At 39.4% G+C, this 18,245-nt stretch overlaps 1 protein-coding gene across 3 annotated transcripts in view; it reads left to right on the forward strand.

Annotated features, from left to right (window-relative positions):
- Positions 1-18,245, forward strand: part of ELF1 (E74 like ETS transcription factor 1) — an 88,669-nt gene that overhangs the window by 44,570 nt on the left and 25,854 nt on the right. For 2 of the 3 annotated variants that reach the window (XM_089511051.1, XM_089511050.1), the window contains exon 2: positions 7,126-7,412. In XM_089511051.1, coding sequence (XP_089367177.1) covers positions 7,341-7,412 — 72 coding nt within the window. In that variant the 5' untranslated portion in view covers positions 7,126-7,340. Of the gene's footprint in view, positions 1-6,254; positions 6,334-7,125; positions 7,413-18,245 lie in introns of those variants that run through there. The other variant, XM_089511052.1, reaches the window with a different exon arrangement.

Consider the following 18,245-nt stretch of genomic DNA (forward strand, 5'->3'; position numbering starts at 1 on the left):
CAAAACATGGTTATACAGCTTCTGTGCAAGGCTGAAGATCATGACCAAACTAGCACCCCTGCCCATATTGTATTACTGTTGGTCAGGGTTTGTCCGGCAATTGCTTTCAATGTGACTTAAACTTTCAGTGTTAGGTTCAGGATTGAAATTGTTGTCTACCTATTTTTACTTGAGGTTTGTGTTTTGCTTTGTTTTGCTTGAGTTTTGTGTTTTGTTTTGTTCTACTTGACTCAATCAGCTATTGTTCTACCATTTCATAGGTTTTTCTGATGGTAACTCTAATTTTGATGTAGATATAGAATAGCAGAGGATTAGTTTAATTAGATCTGTGAATTTATGTGTAAAATATGTACTTTGTACAGGATAGGCTGTACAAGATAACAGGGGAAAAAAGATTATTAAAATGCTGCCCTTGGGAATACGTTCTCCAGATAGTCTCTAAAAATGATGGAATGCAGATTCCAGTGGTGACCATCCTTCCTTTTGTGTTGCTAGGAAGCTGCCTGTTTTTCTACTAGATCTAGCATTACCTTCTCTTTTTAATTAACAAAGTTCAGCTTTTCAGTTAATTGTTCAGCTAGTTTTTATTCATTGAGAATGTTATTATCCACTGAACAGGTTTATCCTGCAGAAAATATTCCCCAAATAGTAGCCTAATTAGTATCTAAAAGAGCATATTCTAGCTTTGCTTTTTTGTAGTAGTTTAATAAGGCAAGATATGCATAAGGTATGTGTATAGCCTCTGTGCTGTTTGGTTAACTCCTCCATTTACATATGTCTATGAATAAAGCCAGAAGACCATAGGTAAAACCTAGTTTCCTGGTAAGTCTAAAAGAGTGACAGTGATTAATGCCTTCCAAACAAGGCAGAATTTAGAAGACAACTTTAAACCATGGCTTCATACCCTAGCTTGTTTGGAACCTATTAACCATGGTTTTAGACATAATTGGAAACAATGGGCCTGAACAGACAGGCCAAAATAAAGCTGCTTCGGGCCACTTTGGAAGTGTGCTGTTTAAATGACACATGCCTCTTAAGAGGTCCAAAGCTGCATCAAATCTGCGCTCCAGTACTTAGGACTGGAACGTGGCTTTGGTGCGGCTTCCAGCCTCTTAGGATGCATGCTCCATTTAAACAGCACACTTCCAAAGTGGCATGAAGCAGCTTTATTTTGGCCTGTCTGTTCAGGCCCCATGGGCCCAAACAGACAGGCCAAAATAAAGCTGCTTCGGATCACTTTGAAGGTATGCTATTTAAATGACACATGCATCTTAAGAGGCCAGAAGCGGTGCCAAAGCTGTGCTCCAGTCCTTAGAACTGGAGTGTGGCTTTGGCGCGGCATCCGGCCTCTTAGAACCCATGCATCATTTAAACAGCATACCTGCAAAGTGATCCGAAGCAGCTTTATTTTGGCCTGTCTGTTCGGGCCCATAGTTAACTATCACTTTCTAGCATGTAATGTGAAGGTGAGGGGAAGGAGGTGTATTTGGGTGCAAAAGCCTTCATATGCATATCCTGGTTTATTAGCTAGGATTTGATCTTCCAGTGTGGGCCTGTGGGGGCATAATCAGGAGTATTGAGCATACAAAGGAGTTGATCTTACATTAATGGTCACTAAAAACAGGACTTTCAAATGTATTATTTCCTTGCTTAAATTTTCACATGCTTCTGATTTAGTTTGCTGTATTTAATTATGCAATGGGTTCTGCTTCTGATGCTTACTCTTTGCATCTGTATCTGCAAATAAAGGAGGCGTAAACCAACAGCATATAGCAGTCACTGAAACTACAACTTTTTTCTGCTCATCTGAAAAAAAATGGACTGGGCTATTAAAATACTTTGTGCAATAGCGGCAAAATAATTTAAGGCCCTTTGTGAAAGATTATTTCTCTTTGCTTTGGTTTAGACTTGTACAGTATATCCATTCTACTTTCTGAACAGGTTTACTCTGAGAAGTTTTGATAACAGCTGGGTACATAACAGTGGCTTTGGTTTTGTTTTGGAAAAATGGTTTTTTTAAATTGATACTTCACATGCGAAGGATTCCCATTTGTAGTGGAAAAGATTAGATATAAAACAACAGGTAGGGACAGATCTAAGTATGTGATATGTTTGATTGTTTTGCAAGGGCTGAAAGTCCTGGCTCCCTGTAACATGACACGAGGGTAGGATGGGCAGGTTGTTGAAGGAAGCCAGACAGCAATGTGTAAAAACTGGAATTTCTAGTTGAGCTGACACATACCAGCTGCCCCAGTAGAGATGTGACTGTTCATGTTGGTCACAGCTGATAGCAAGTGGGAAGAAGAGTGGGAGAGAGGAATCTATGTAAATGTATGAACATATTGTGATAAGACCATTCTTAACTAAAAGAGACTTACAGGACCTTCCATATACAGTATAGCCTTGAGGCATTGCTTCAGGTAGATGAAGAGAATGCTGTATGCCTTGAATAGTGACAGACGGTTTGTGGGCTTGTATCATGTCTGTTTATTTTATGTTGCTTTTCAGTGTATACTTCTTCAGGACAGCTTACAGCAAACTTTTAAAATCATAAATGTCTTGAAGACACACAATGACAAGGTCCACACAGAACCTTGAATTGAGCTTGGAAGCCAATTGCAAGCCTGTGTAATTCTTGCAGGAATGGTGCTATATGGGCGCAGTACAGACCACCCCAAAGGGGCGGCCTGCAGCCGTTTCTTTTCACGTTGGATTGGGGCCAAGTCAACCTCACCGACAGCCCTGCGGCCCCAATCCGGTGTTTTTCCAGTCCAAAGAGAAGCAGCAAAATGCCACTTCTCTTTGGCCTGGGAAAGGGGTGCCCTTGTGCCTTAGGCACAAGGGCACCCCTTGTGCACTGCACCTGGGCACTAAAGAGGAGAAAGGGAAGGCCCCTTTCGCCTCTGGATAGTTGGTGTGGCCGTGTAGTTGCCACACTAACGATCTGCTGGCAGGAAGAAGCTGCCTAGAGCAGCTTCTTCCTGAGACATCATAGGGCTGCATCGCAGCCCTTATGATGTTCCTTCTTGCCGCAGATGTGCAGACACTGAGGATTGTGCACTTCATCATGGCGGGCTCCGTGTGGACAGGAGGCCACCATGATGACGGTGTGTCCACACATTCTAGAGTTCCAGACTGTGCGGTTACTGCGCAGTATAGAACACTAGAATCGGCGGTGACATCCGCTTCATGCCCATCTGTATTGGGCCTCAGTCTTTAAAATGCACACTTGATACTACTCTGGCTGATGCAATTTGCACTAGCTGTAGCTTCTGAACACTTCTCAAAGGTATACCCATGTAGAGCACATTACAGCAGTCTAATTGAGAGATAACTGAGGCATGAACCACTGTAGCCAGATCTGCTTTCCCCAAAAAACGGTATAGCTGGCACACCAGCTGAAGCTGGGCAAAGGCACTTCTAGCCACTGCAGCAACCTGGCTTTCCAGGAGCAGGGTTGGATCCAAGGGCACCCTCCAGCTACAATCCTGATTTTTCAGAGGGAGAGCATCCAGAACAGGCTGTGATCCTAATCCCAGGTTGGTTTTCCTACTGGCCCCAGCAGCACTTCTGTCTTCTCTGCTCTCTATGAATGAGCTTCTCTCATAGTATAAATGATCATCATGTTTAAGCGTTTACATAGCTCTCTGATTCTGCGAACAGACGATATTTGAAATCCTAGATTATTTACATATGACCCAAATTATTTACAGTTACTTCGCATTGCATTGCATTTGATTATTCCTCTGGAATAATTCAGCATGTCATGTATTCAGTGTTTGTGTGGTGTGGTGTGTGTGTGTGTGTGTGTGTGTGTGTGTGTGTGTGTTTGTCCTCCAGTTATTTTGAGTTTGAATCCTTTGGTACACTGTACCAAGATGTGGGTGTTCTTTTGCATGATGACAGTCCCAGCTGCAGAACTTGCTTTTAAAATAGCCTTGCAGCTATTTTTCAAAAATGAGTGCATAATGTAAAGTGCAAGTTAGAATACAGTAAATAAGTGAAATTGTCTGCTAACCCTAACACTCTCTGCTTTTGAAAAATAAGTTATGTTTGGCTATAGATTTCTCATGGTCACTGTGCAAACAGTCTTGACTTGGTTGTTTTAGGCAGAATTTAGAGTGGTGGTTATGACTTATAAAGCTATATACAACTTGACAGGATGCTAAATAAATCAATAAATCCTCAGGCTTTCTTACCATAGAGCATAATCTCTTTATAAGAGAGCTGGGGCCAATTCAGGCATATGAACCCTTGATGTGATATTACGTCTTAAGGCAACTGTATGGTCAAGATTCAGTACAGCAATGTGGGTAGCAGGTTCCCAAACTCAAAACTGACTGTGCTTTATCAGAAACTTTCAAGTCAGAGAGCAGACTGAAATAAAAATTATCATGGCCATAGTTTTGGCATAGAACACTTTTGATACAACCGTCCTCCATATGAAAGCTGAAATATGTGGGGCAAGGCAATGCTTATGCTAGACTAGATAGCATTCCTCCTCACTTAAAGTCTCTGTAGCACCTTTGCCTCTGCAAAGGCAGAGCTGCTGGCATAATTTTAATGGCAGTGGCTTTTGTTATCATAGTTGGAGAGACTGTATAAATTACCACTTAGCAAGACTACTACTTCTGGGTGATACAAAGATACGGGAGTCCTCTTAGATTTGATCCTGGCAATGATGTGGTCCCATAATTGTCTGGCCTAATTCTTCCAGCTTTCAAATCTCCCTTCCCTGTAAACAGAACTGGTGCAGCTTGCCATTGCATAATGATGCAGCAACATGCAAAATTATCTGTCACATTTCTGCTGGTCATAAAACTTTAGAAAGTACCAAATCTCTGCTAGGAAACAAAGATGACCCTAGCTGCAAACAGCATTTTTGCAGCTAGGGCCAGCTTTGTTTCCTAGCAGAGATTTGGTACCTTCTAGTCCTTTTTTAAAAGTTTATTCTCTGTTCTTTATCCCCCAGGCTTCCATCACTCATTGCTTGCTCCTATTTCTGCTCCCTCGCCTCAGCCGATTCAGCCTCCCTTCAGGTTTGGTCTTATTAACCAGCATACCTGGCTGTCCAGCAGTCTTTTCAGAGTAAAAGTACTTAGAAGGGTTTTTTTTTTAATTCCATGGAGAATCTTATCACATTTATCGAGGGGATGATCAACCTTTACAACTCTGTCCAGCTTGGATCCAGACTATCTAAAATACTGCATCTCCCTACATCAGTGGTTCCCAACCTGTGGGTCGGGACCCCTTTGGGAGTCGAACGACCCTTTCAGAAGGGTCGCCTAAGACCATCGGAAAACACATATTTGCATGTAGCAATGAAAATAATTGTATGGTTGGGGGTCGCCACAACATGAGGAACTGTATCAAAGGGTCGCGGCATTAGAAAGGTTGGGAACCACTGCCCTACAATGATCCTGCTCAAAGGAGTGTTCGGTGAGGACGAGAGCCTTTTTTGCTCCTAGGTTGTGGAGTTCCCTGCCACAGGAGGCTTGCTTGGCCCTTTCTCTTCTCTTTTTCCACTGGCAGGCAAACACTTCTTTTTATTTAAGCAGGCCTTTTGCTTATAATTCATGCGGCAGAAGGGGCTTTTAATGGGGCTATGTTAAACTATTTGAACTTTGTGTTTTTAATAGAACTGTTCAGTTTATTAGATTAAAAAAAAACGTTTCTACAAATAGGTGTTGGATAGAAGCTTCCTATGTGGGATGTAAATTAAATAAATAAAAATAGTGATGGGTCAAGGCAAGCAATTGAGAATAGATCAAAAGCATTTCATCTGCGAATGCCAACTGAATATGAGAATGTATATTATGGGTGGAAGGAGGGGCATTTTCCTGTAAGGTGAATTATCAGGAGATTTCTGATGCAGCAGCAGAGTTGAGTAAATAATGATGTATGTTTATAGGAAGCAAAATAAAGAGATCTGGTTGACTGAAGCTGGCCTTTCTAAGCTTTCGTTTCAATATATCTGTGTTACAGAAAGTGTACATTAAGTATAATTGTAAGATAGCTTATAACCTCCTGCTATACACATTAGCCCACCCTTGTACATTGTGGAATGTTATATCTCCCACATGTTGTCACTTTCCTGGTGCATTTCTGTTTATCAAATCTTGTAGCACACAGTTCTTCACATGTCTCATTTGCCATGACGTGGTCAGTGTTTCCTTCCTGCTGCTTACAAGCCGGTGTTAGAGATAAGCATACAGTTGCATTGCATTTAAGGAGCACTGAAAAATGCCCAAATATTTGCTCAGTTAAGAAGTGGTTGAGGGTTTTTCTACATCTTTAGAAGATTTCTCATCTAGAATGTGCTCTAGGACTGTGGTAAAGTGAGACATTTTGTTTAAAAAGCAATAGAAAAAGGTTGCAAATTGTAACTGCCTATAACAGGGGTAGGCAACCTTTTTGAGCCGGGGGCCGGGTTGCTGTCCCTCAGACAACTGGGGGGCCAAAGCCAAAAAATAAATAATTAAATATTTTTTTTAAAAAAAAAAATTAATGAAATAAATAAACCAGGACAAATGTAGGACAAAAATTTCAAGTGGAGGACACTTTTTTAAAAATATGGAGGACACGCTAAAAATTTGCTGATTTTTTAAAAAATGTTAATATAAATGCATGTTTCGGAGGCTTCTATAGACAATTGCCCCCTTTGCACGCCACTTGCTCCCCTTGCCTGCCGCTTGCCCCCCCCTTGCCCGCCTCCTCCTGATAGGCCAAAGGCTCCAGCAGCAATCGGCGGCAGGACCGGGCAGGGGCCGGTCCCAAGGCCTTGCTGGGCCGCATCCGGCCCGCGGGCCGCAGGTTGCCTACCCCTGGCCTATAAGGACAGAAGTGTGCAACATAAACTACTAGTATTTGATGTATACAACCAGCTTGGATTATGAATTCTCTATCATCATCATCATCATCATCATTATTATTATTATTATTGGTAATTCTGTGTGGTGACTGCTAAAAAAAGCAAAGTATGTTTCAGAATGCATAAGAAGCATTTCTGGTTTTCTGTTTCAAGTAAACAATTGGAAAAGTGATGGTAGACTTATTACCATCTATATTTATTATACATTTTATGTATTTAAATATTTCTGATTTAGTTCTGCCTTTGTTTTCCAGGGTGTTGTGGGCGAGACAAATATCCAAGAAGCCATTTCATACTTTATCTGCCTTAGTGAAGGAGAAAATTCTGGAAGACTGTAAAAGAACAAGCTACCTCATTCCCTAATCAGTTTCAAGGTCTCCTTCCTCACACAACTCACTCCTGGTGATAAACTTTCTTCTGAAGGAGCGTTTTGATTTTATGCAGAACTGAGACCTTGGAATGCTTTATTATGGCAGCAGTGGTACAGCAGAATGACTTGATGTTCGAATTTGCCAGTAATGTCATGGAGGATGAGCAACAGGTAAAAGAGAAATGGAAAAAAAACAACACTATGCAAGATAGCCAATGGATTGTTTTAAAGGAAAATTAAAATTTGACTTTACTATTTTTAATTAAAACTTTTTGATTTTTACTGCAAAGGGAAAGTCTGTGTGCATTTTAATCACTTTCTGATACACATATATTTCTGATCCTAGAGGTTTTAGTTTTTTTCCCTTCATTGAACAGTGAAAGCTTTCCATGTTACTTTCCTTTGGAGAAAAGAGAAATGGAAGCTTGTGAAGTCTGTATGCAGCTTTATTTACATGCATTTGGCAAGATAGGTTAATAATAATACAAATAATGAAGCAGACTGTACTTGTTCCAGAGGAATATTAGTACCGCATTCCATAATCCAAATTAGCACTGGGCTCCCCGAATGCTGGAAGTACTTTCTTTTCTGCCTTTCTTGTTCACACTTTCTGATCTGGTAAAATTGGCTTCAGTCCTTTGCCTTGACAATAGTTTGAGACTTAGGACACTATTTTGAATAGTGGAGAAGCATGGCAGTTTTAAAAGAGAAAAAAAAATAATCCTCATATTGTGTTTTTATTTGTAGGGTCTCTTCAGATTATCCATTTTTGTTATACCAAATACAGGTTTGTTAATTTGCTGTGTGAAATCCAGATTTTGTGTTTAGGCAGGTTTTTGTCTTTCTGGGGATATTAAATATTCCCAGTACTTAAAATAATAGTGTGTTGCTGTTGGGCTCTTTCTTCCTATGGCAGAAGGAACCATTGCTCTGGGCTGTGCTACATAACTCCTGTAAAGAGCTGTTGGCCCGTATCACAACTATCAGAAGCAATGCTAGTTGAATATGCATGAAGAAGGAAGCGATATAAATGTGAGGATATAAATATAGGTATTACAGGTGCTGTGGGGTATATTTCAAAGGCAAGAACTGGCAAACTCACCTTTGAGAATCCCTTGCCTAAGAAAACCCTATGAAATTCATGGGGTTGCCATAAGGCTACAGACAACTTGAAGGCACATACACACACATTATTTAATGAAGTCATAGTAGTTGAAATTGCAGCACCTGTGTGCACAGAATTTTGACTGCTGGAGAGGACATCTGGAGGAAATGAATTTCATTACCATAGGGCCCAAAAAGACAGGCCAAAATAAAGCTGCTTCGGGTCACTTTGGAGGTATTCTGTTTAGATGATGCATGCATCCTAAGAGGCCGGAAGCCACACCAAAGCCACACTCCAGTCCTAAGGACTGGAGCACAGCTTTGGTGAAGCTTCTGGCCTCTTAAGATGTGTGTGTCATTTAAACAGCATACCTCCAAAGTGACCCAAAGCAGCTTTATTTTGGCCTGTCTGTTTGGGCACAGTCATGTGCGAGGATTCCTTTAGCTAGTTTTAGTATTTTTTCCATTATTAACTACCTTATAAATTTTAGGTTGAAGACCAGTATATGTGTGTGTGCATGTGTGTGTGTTTGTATACACACACTCCCCATATTGTATACATGTATGTTCTCCCCTCCCATGTGCATGGTGTGTGTGTGTATTCCATAGCTGCAAGGTTTCAGACTTTAGTTGCTTTTGAGTAATCTGGAAGGCTGCTTCACCTAAACATAAGTACTGTAATATTCATTCTCTTGGAAGTGCGTGTTGGAGATGGAGGCCTCGTATCATCATGCCCTGGCATTCACAGTTATATCATTTCCCATGTTGTAATAGGCTGATCAAGGTATACTCGGCCAAACTTTATTTCCACATTTCTGTTATGTATTAGCAAAACTATAGTGAAGACCAGACCATCATCCCTCCTGGGCATGATAAGAGTGCTATCCTATCACAAAAGTTGGGGAGCATATTCTTACTTTTTCCCCAATTTTGATTTGTTAATGGATGGTGATTAAAAAGACGAGAAAGAGTCTGGGTAGGAAACAGGAGCATACCTGTTCTATTCCCTGGACCTCTCCTCCATCCCTTTCCCATGAATTATAAATCTGGGAAGCCCTGGAATTGACTTCTCTCTTAGTCATGAGCGAGAGTGACCTTGCTTTGATTCCTATCTGTCAGCCCTCAGACATTCTGTGAAGGTCAGAAGGAGTCACATGGATGTCACCTTAAGCTCCTTGGACAAAACATGAGAGATAAACATGAGGAAATAAATATAGGTGATACACAAAAGAGAGCTGTACACAAAAGAGAGCTGTATTGCCTGAAACAGCCATCCATTGAATACAGCTTATAGTTACTTTCTACCCTAGTCATGAACAGCAAGCTTTCTCTAAAATAAAAGTTATTCCTTTAGAGTAAATGGACTGTGGATTGCAAACCTGTGCTTAAAAAGAAAAGCATTGAATTGCCTGGAAAGCTGAAGGCTTTTGTGTTTGTTGATATTCTTGATTGGCATTGTCATGCACAGACTTTCATATAAAACCTTTTGAGTGCTCAAAGTACAAAGCATGTCCCATTTCCCTCATGTTTCAGGCAGTAGATGTGGGGGGCTATAAGCTTATAGGTCACCTAATGAGTTTAGGCTGAATATAGAAAGCAAACTGGGGGGTTCCTAGCTCATCTATTCATTGGTAGAGTGCTGTTTTGTACAAGGTAATCATTGGGCTGCATTAAATGCATTTTTCTTTCGTTTGGCTACCCAGTATTTTTTCCCCTTGTTTCTAAAAGGAACCCAATCTTGTAAAAGAGTTGAATGTCAGTGACTGGATCAGCTTTCAGGAAGACCCTAGGAGTACCTCTCTTCCAAAAATTCATGGCAGCCTAATAATTTAGAGAATGCAACTGCATAAACTGGTGAAACAAGAGTTATTTAATCTTTATAGTAACAGAAAGAGAATACTGAATGTAATAAAGGTTTCACTTAGGGTTTTGTTTTGCTTTTTTGAAGTGTTTTAGTTATTTTAGCTTGTAATTGTGCAACCTTCCATTTCCTGGAGAATATACACAATATTAAATGATGGTCTTTCCTTTCAAAGTAATACCAAAAACTCTTTCAAAAAGGGCCGTAATGGCCATGGATATCAGATGCTAAGCAGCATGGAATCCAGTAAATAACTGTGAGCTCTGTGGTTTCTAAGCCACATTATTTGTATATCAAGGGTTTGTTTGGAGGATTCCCTGCAAATTAGTTAAGATAAACAAGGGTTACAAAATCACCCACTCTAGGTATCTTGGCAATCCCTAAGAGTATGTATACTATGCTTATTATATGTGGACAGATAAAAATTCAGATTTTGCAGATACCATTTTTATGTTAAAAAGACAGCTGTATCTTCCATGTGACACTTAATACAGTGCAATTTACTGAGCTCCATCCATGTGATGCAGTTTTGTTTTGAGAATTGTCTTGGAGCAAACTGGAATCTCTAGTATTATGCTACGTTATATATTTTGTTTGCATTGCTAGTAGTCATCCTAGGTGTCCAAAGTGTATTCCGTTCCCAGAACTGTATAAACATGTTGGATGTTGTTTCTACTTTGCATGGTGTGCGTGTCTGAAAGGAAAATATTGCATGAACTAAATTAAGTCATTTATTTTCTATGACTACAGAAACTAGGATTGGTGGAGAAAGAAATATGAGTTCCAGCTCAATTGTAGTAACCTGCCTCAAATTTAATCCCGTTTTGAGTAGCAGAGTATGGGCTTGGGTTTGTAAATAAATCATCTGTGCCATAGTAATTTGAGTTTTAGAAGCCTAGAGCTTTGGATGTAGTCACAACAGTTGGCTGGCTCAAAATGTGTGAACCTTCCAGTTGTTTAAAGTATAACCCAAACCCAGGAGGATGCTAGTTTGGTGGAACCACAAAAAAGGACACCTTTTATTGCAGCACTTTGATTGTGGAACTCCCTACCTACAAAGTTTGAAGGAGCTCAAACTAAGCCAACTAAGGAGGTGCATTTAGTTTTAACTGGTCTGTTGAAGCTTTTCTGGTCCACAGAGCCTTTGAATGATTTTTAAGTGTAATTAACACCATTCTTCTTATATTAAGGTAGGAGTTATTTTTACATTGTTATCAGTACTTCTTTCATAATATATTTGTTTTAAAGTTTTTAAAATTGTATGGAGGAATTTTTTAGACTCCACAGCAACTTATAAATAATTTTATAAATTAAAAAAATCATGCATATTGCTTGAAAGAGGCCCCACTGCCTACAGTTTATCCAGTATTTCTGATTCTCAAGATCAAAGCAGTGAGAAGAAATCCTCTTAGAATAGATCTGTCTGCAGCAGTGCTACCAACACAAATGGAACCCCTTTAAAAGATAACAGAGAAGGCCAGTATGGCTATAACCTGTTCCTTTGTTGCTAGCTGCCCTTGAGTCAGCCCCAAATCATGGCGACCCTGTGGATGAGACACCTCCAAGATTCCCTATTCTCTAGTACTCTGCTCAGTTCCTGCAAACCCATGCCTGATTGAGTCCATGCATCCAGCATGTGGTCTTTCTCTCCTTCATCTACCCTCTACCTTTCCTAGCATTATATTTTTTCTAGTGATCTGTGCTTTCTCATTATATGGCCAAAGCATGACAGCCTCACTTTGATCGTCTTGGCTTCCAAGGAGCGTTCTGGTTTGGTCTGTTCAAGAACCCATTTGTTTTACTTTTTCATTTTTCCAGATTCTGAATAATAAGAGAAAGGTCAGAAGATACAACCTGTGTCTTGAAATAGGAGTGTGTGTGTTTTTGCCAATAAAGTTACTATAAAACAGATGTTTGCCTTTTCCCAGTATTGTTGCCTCCTGAGCTTGGAAAAATTGCTTTTCTAAAGCAATTCTTTGTTTTATCCATTAATGGTTAAAAACTAACCAATTCTTCTTATTCATTGTGATGATGAAACTGATAGTCATTACATATTGCACTGTTTGCTGTTGTTGTTGTTGTATGCCTTCAAGTTGTTCTTGATTTATGGTAACTCTTAAGACAAACCTATCACGGGATTTTTTTTTTGGCAATATTTGTTCAGAGAAAGTTTGCCATTGCCTTCCTCTGGGACTGAGATAGTTTGATATGCCAAGGTCACCCAGTGGATTTGCACGGCAGAGCAGGGATTTGAACCTTGGTCTCCAAAGTCCTAGCCCAACGCTCAGACCATTTTTAAACCAAGAAAAGCTCTTAGGATTGATGTAAGTAGATACTTGTAAACCTTCTGTCAGAATGGCTTTTAAAATGGCTTTTAAAACAACTAGAAATAGCCATAAATAAAGTAGCTTTTCTCTTACTTGTTACATTGCTTTAAAAATATAGCTTTGTTCTGCCCTATTTTATTAAAAAGCAACTAGTTACAGGCAATAACATTACATGCAATACAGTACTTTCAAGCTCTGGACTGTTCCTGTTTAGACTAATTTTAAAATGTACAATAAAGAAAAGAAACACCCCAATAAAACTGTAAGTTACAGCAACCCAACAAGAATGCTACACAATGGCTGAAGCCCAGTGGAAGAGCATTGTTTTGTTCCTGTGGCAAAATTAGTCACAGTGTCTGAGAAAATAAGAAGACCTTAAGGAGCTGCAGGAAAGATTCCAGAGGCAGTGGGTGAGCTGTATAAACACTGATGGGGTGGAAGCAGAGCCAAAGGACTGGAACAATTATATCACTTCCCACCCTCTTCTGGTTTTCCTGCTCCTTCATGGCTTAACTGTAATCCTCACAGCAGGGTGATTTTCTCAGTAACAATATATTGTTGTGGATTGTCCTTAGCACTGGAATGTGTTGATCTTGATGGTCAGTTAAGATCCCTTTGCTTTACAAAAGAAAGGTGCTTCTGGCGGAGATAAAAACCTTTGGAACTGATTTGTTGATAGGGACCAAACTCAGCTGCCTGCAATTTATGTATGAATTAATTAATTAATTAATTAATTAATATTAGTCTTGCTAGTATGACCATGGGGACTATCATGAAAAGTGTCTGCCCTTCCAAATCTAACACTTTCCCACTTGTCTAACCACAAGAAGGTTGCTCATAAAACAGACCACGAATGGACAGGGTATGATCAATAAGAATTCATACCTCTGATGACTGCGAAGCTGAAGGGTGCCCAAATGGAATCAGGTTCCCTAAAGTATACAGCACTAAAGTAAATCTCTGTTCTAAAGGTAATGAATAACAGCTTTCAAATGAGTCTAGAAGCAAGCTGGTAAACAATTAAGCTAAAATAGTTGTAAGGTGGATTCTAAAACAGGTCAGGTATGCAGCTGCCTTTTCTGTCATCTGGAGTTTCTAAATGGTCTTCAAGGACAGTCCCATAGAGTGGATGGGAATAGTGCAAATCAGGAGTAGCCACTACATGAATAATTGTGGGAGAACAGAGTTGATAGAATTGTGTTGACAGAATGCAGTCCTCCCTACATATGCCATCCAAGTGCAGAACTGAATTTTTCATTTAGTCTGCAAATCTGGTTCTTTAATAAGAATGTGATTCCATCCAGTACAGGCATTTATGCTGCGTAACAATATAAGAAACACCAATTAGTTTGTTAGTTAATTTGTTTGCTTTTATAATGATGCACATCCACACATTTTACATGTACGTTAATTGAAATAGGTGACAGAGTGAACGCTGACAGATCCAATGGGGCTGAATCGATCTCCTACTATATTAGTCTCTGAATACAGAGAAACGGTGAAATGGATCTATGTAAAAGTAGTGCCTCCAGGGCCCAGAAGCATGATGATGGGCACTTTTATATATTGTTAATTTATTTTAATTTATTTAAAAAGCATTTAAAAATGCTTCTAGGAATTTGAGATACCACTTTTACTTAGATCCACTTCTACCTTTCTGCCTACTTGGAGGCTAATAGCAGGAGATCTGTTCAACCCCACTGGATTTGTCTGCACCTTTTCTGTCACCCATTCCATTTAACATGTATGCAAAACGTGTGTGCATGAATCATGATAAAAAAAAAAACATGTTACCCAACCAAGTGTAAGCTGTATAGACAGTTTTATGATAGATGGGAAAGTTACATAAGTAAAAACTGAATGACTTTGTTTAACTTACCTTTCCGGTCCTTATCCTTCAACATTCTGACTCTGTTCTTTCTTGTTCATTTTAGCAACTGCTTTTTATCAGATCCTGATCCTAAAACATGGAATAATCTTATGGAAGTTTAAGACAACATTTGTTGACATAGTATAAGTATAGGTATATAGGAAGTTGGCATATACTTTTTTCAGGTCTGACTGATATACATTAAGACTGTTAGTCCTTATTATTCTCTTTTCTTATTGACAGTACTTCTGTTATTTTCTTATCCATACATTCTAATATTTATATCCAACTCGGTATTGTAAAATATCATGATGGTTTGTTGTAAGCTGCCCTTGAGTCAGTCTCAACTCATGGCGACCCTGTGAATGAGCCGTCTCCAAGCCTCCATTGCTCTGCTTAGGTCTTGTAGATTCAGGCCCATAACCTCCCTGATCGAGTCCGGTGTGGATATCTGGCATGTAATCTTCTTTTTCTGCTGCCTTTTACCTTTCCTAGCATTGTTGTCTTTTATAATGATCTATGCCTGCTCATGATGTGGCCAAAGTACAACAGCCTCAATTTAATCATCTTGGCTTCCAGGGAGAGTCAGGCTTGATCTGTTCAAGGACCCATTTGTTTGTCTTTTTGGCTGTCCACAGTACTCTCAGCACTCTTCTGCAGCACTACATCTCCAATGAGTTGTTTTTCTTTTTATCTGCTTTCTTCACTAGTGAGCTCACACATTATCTGCACATGGTGATGGGGAATACAATGGATTGGACATGTCTAACTTTAGTGCTTAGTTGTATATCTTTACCTTTTAGGTTCTTGTCTAATTCTTTCATAGCTGGCCTTCTCATTCCTAGCCTTTCTTATTTCTTGACTGCAGTCTCTATTCTGATCAGTGTTTGTACAGGAAATATTTAACTATTTCAATTTTTTCATTGTCCAGGTTAATTCATGTAAGTCCTCTCTAGCCATTACTTTTGTTTTCTTTATGTTGAGCATTAAGCTTGCCTTTGTACTTTTTTCTTTGACCTTCCATAGTAATTGTTCCAAGTATATAATGTTTTTTACTAGTATTATAGTGCCATCCATATATCTAAGATTGTTGTTGTTCCTTCCTCCTATCTTTGCTCCTCCTCCTCATTCTGAGTCTAAACCTGCTCTTCATATGATGCTTTTGGTAATCAAGTTGAACAATTGGGGTGATAACATACAGCCTTGCCTGACCTCCTTGTCAACTGGGAACCATCCTATTTCTCCATGTTCTGTTCTGACAGGAGCCTCTTCTCCTAAGTACAGATTGCTTATCAGGACTCTCAGATGTGGTGGCACACATTTTATCTTTAAGAGCGTTCCATAGTTTTTCATCATCTGTGCAGTTAAAGACTTTGCTATACAGTGATCCCTTGACTTATGTGGGGGATCAGTTTTAGACCTCGCCACGTAAGGCAAGTTCCACTTATGCTTGAGCCCCATTGAAAATAATGGGGCTTGTGCATGCGGCACACTGGGTGCGCACACCCCGGGGGCACACATCATACAGGAAATGGTGCAGGGCTTTCAGCCTAATCGGCGCACTGTACTATAGTGTATAAAGTACATGCTGATATTCTTTTGGAAGTACTTGGTGCACTCCATTAGCCATTGTATGTTTGCTATGTTGTCATGATGGTACAAATAAAATTAAAATTTAGACTAATTTAAAATCTATTAAACAAGAGGGCTAATTGAAATAGAGTAGAAGTATATTGGCCAATTTAACAATTAAAGCAATTTAAAGGCATGCTATCTGTACAGATTTAGGCAAAATCATTAGACCCAAATTTAAAAACATTTTAACTTGGTGCCAGATGAAGCCAGTGTCAGTGCTAGTGGGGCTTCCAAAAAGAGGGCATTCAACAGAAATTAGACTTAGGCCAGGATTTGCTTGATTTTATTTATTGCATTTATATACTGCCTTGGGAACATGTCTCACACCTTCTCATCTTAGAAAAATCCCCCTACTGCTTTAAGCCTTTCCAATATAACCAGTGATTCCCATGTAAGTCGAAGTGGCACTGAAACATAATTAGTAGGTTTGTATTAACAGTGTTTTGCCAAAAGATGATGAAATAAAATATTCCCATTTAACATAGCCATCATAGTCTAAGTGTAGACGTTTTAAAAAGTCCCCCGGACAGAAATTTTAACCCTGAAAACAAGGCAGACATGTCTGGAAAAGGGTGGAGATATGATAATCCTTGTTTAGATATATTGAACTGTAGGTGCACTTAGAGGAGCTGTTCTTGGAATCATAGAGTTGGAAGGGACCATAAGGGCCATCTAGTCCAATGCATGCAGGAAATCACAATCAAAGCACTTGACAGATGGTCATCCAGCCTTTGCTCAAAGACCTCCAAAGAAGGAGACTCTCCCACACTCCAAGAGAGCATATTTCACTGTCGAAATTCTTCCTAATGTTGAGGTGGAATCTATTTTCCTGTTTTCCTGTTTCCTCTTTTCTTTCTGCTGGGTTACTTAATATATATTGTTTTCTGTATCTGTTTGCTGTGACTTTGTATCTGTTTAGACCTGAGCAGGTGCTCTTCGTTTCAGTTCTTGTTTGAGGAGGCCCGACTGATGACAGGCTACTAAATGTTGGACTTTAAAATATCTCTAACATTCTTGTAATGAAGATAGATGTTTTTATTGTAAAAACTGCCTGTGCTTTCTGAAATTGAATTGCATCTGAGCCTTCCTACCTGTGGCATATTATGTATGACCTTGTGCATATTACACAGCATTTCCAGGGGAGCTTAAGGCCCATCTGCCACATTTTGTTCTTTCTTTCTTTTTTACTCGTAGCGACCCTGTAAAGGAAAGCGAGAACTGACGTGGATGTCAGCCTTGCTAATAACATGCCTTACTGGAGAGTAAAGAATAAATATTTCTTTACTCTTTAATGGGGATAGGGGATTCTCTTCCTCACCCTGCAAAAAAGTAGGAACTTCCTGGGTCTTAAGTCTTAACTGTTTAAGGACCATGGGCATAAAGAACTGCATTAAATATGTTTTAATTGGTTTTCTTGAATATTGGGCTTACGGTAGGTGCTGGAAAATGTATGGAACTACATTTATTTATTGGTTATTAATGAGGAGCCTAACCTGATAACAGAATGGAATTAATGATGTGCTTTTAAAGCCTAGAAGACTTGAAAAGTTTAATTAATGTAATTGTCTTCAGAGCTTTTTACGGAGAGATGTTCAGTCCTGATAGCCATTATCTGCTTCGGGTCCTTCATGTTAACTTCAAGGATTCTTTCTAAACTGGTTTCAGCTGCAGGCATGCTTGCTTTTACCTGTTCATTAGAAATGCCTCACGTTGACACTGCTCTGAAATGGTGGAGGGATTAGGCAAAACTTAGTGACTGAGCCAATACATATGCCCTCAACAATTTCCTTATCTTCTGAACTATTTTAAGTGTATTTTAAGCTGTAAAGGAGGCCTCAATGATTTGTAGTAGATTGGATTTGACCTTAACATGCAAATCATCTTGGCAATGGCATGATAACAGCAGTATTATTATACCCTACAGTTGAAATATAGTAAGAAAAAAGGAATAGCTTGTTTTAAGCCACCTGGGAATGTACATAGCTGTAGTGAAATAGAACTGAGAATGTTCTACTTTTCAGTTCATATTTTGGGTAAATATGGTGTATCAGTTTCCCTAGAGATGGAAGGGACCAAAGGACTATCTAGGCCAGTAATGTTATCACATCCATAATGGACTCTATCTCAAGCATGCGTTTTGAGGACCCACTTCCTAATTTTTATCTTTGTATGATAGTAGTGCTACTGTTATGATTGGCTCTCCTTAG

This window comes from Sceloporus occidentalis, unplaced genomic scaffold, assembly GCF_023333645.1.
Source record: "Sceloporus occidentalis isolate IW3139 unplaced genomic scaffold, rSceOcc1.0.p SCAF_2, whole genome shotgun sequence".
Taxonomy (NCBI): Eukaryota; Metazoa; Chordata; class Lepidosauria; order Squamata; family Phrynosomatidae; genus Sceloporus; species Sceloporus occidentalis.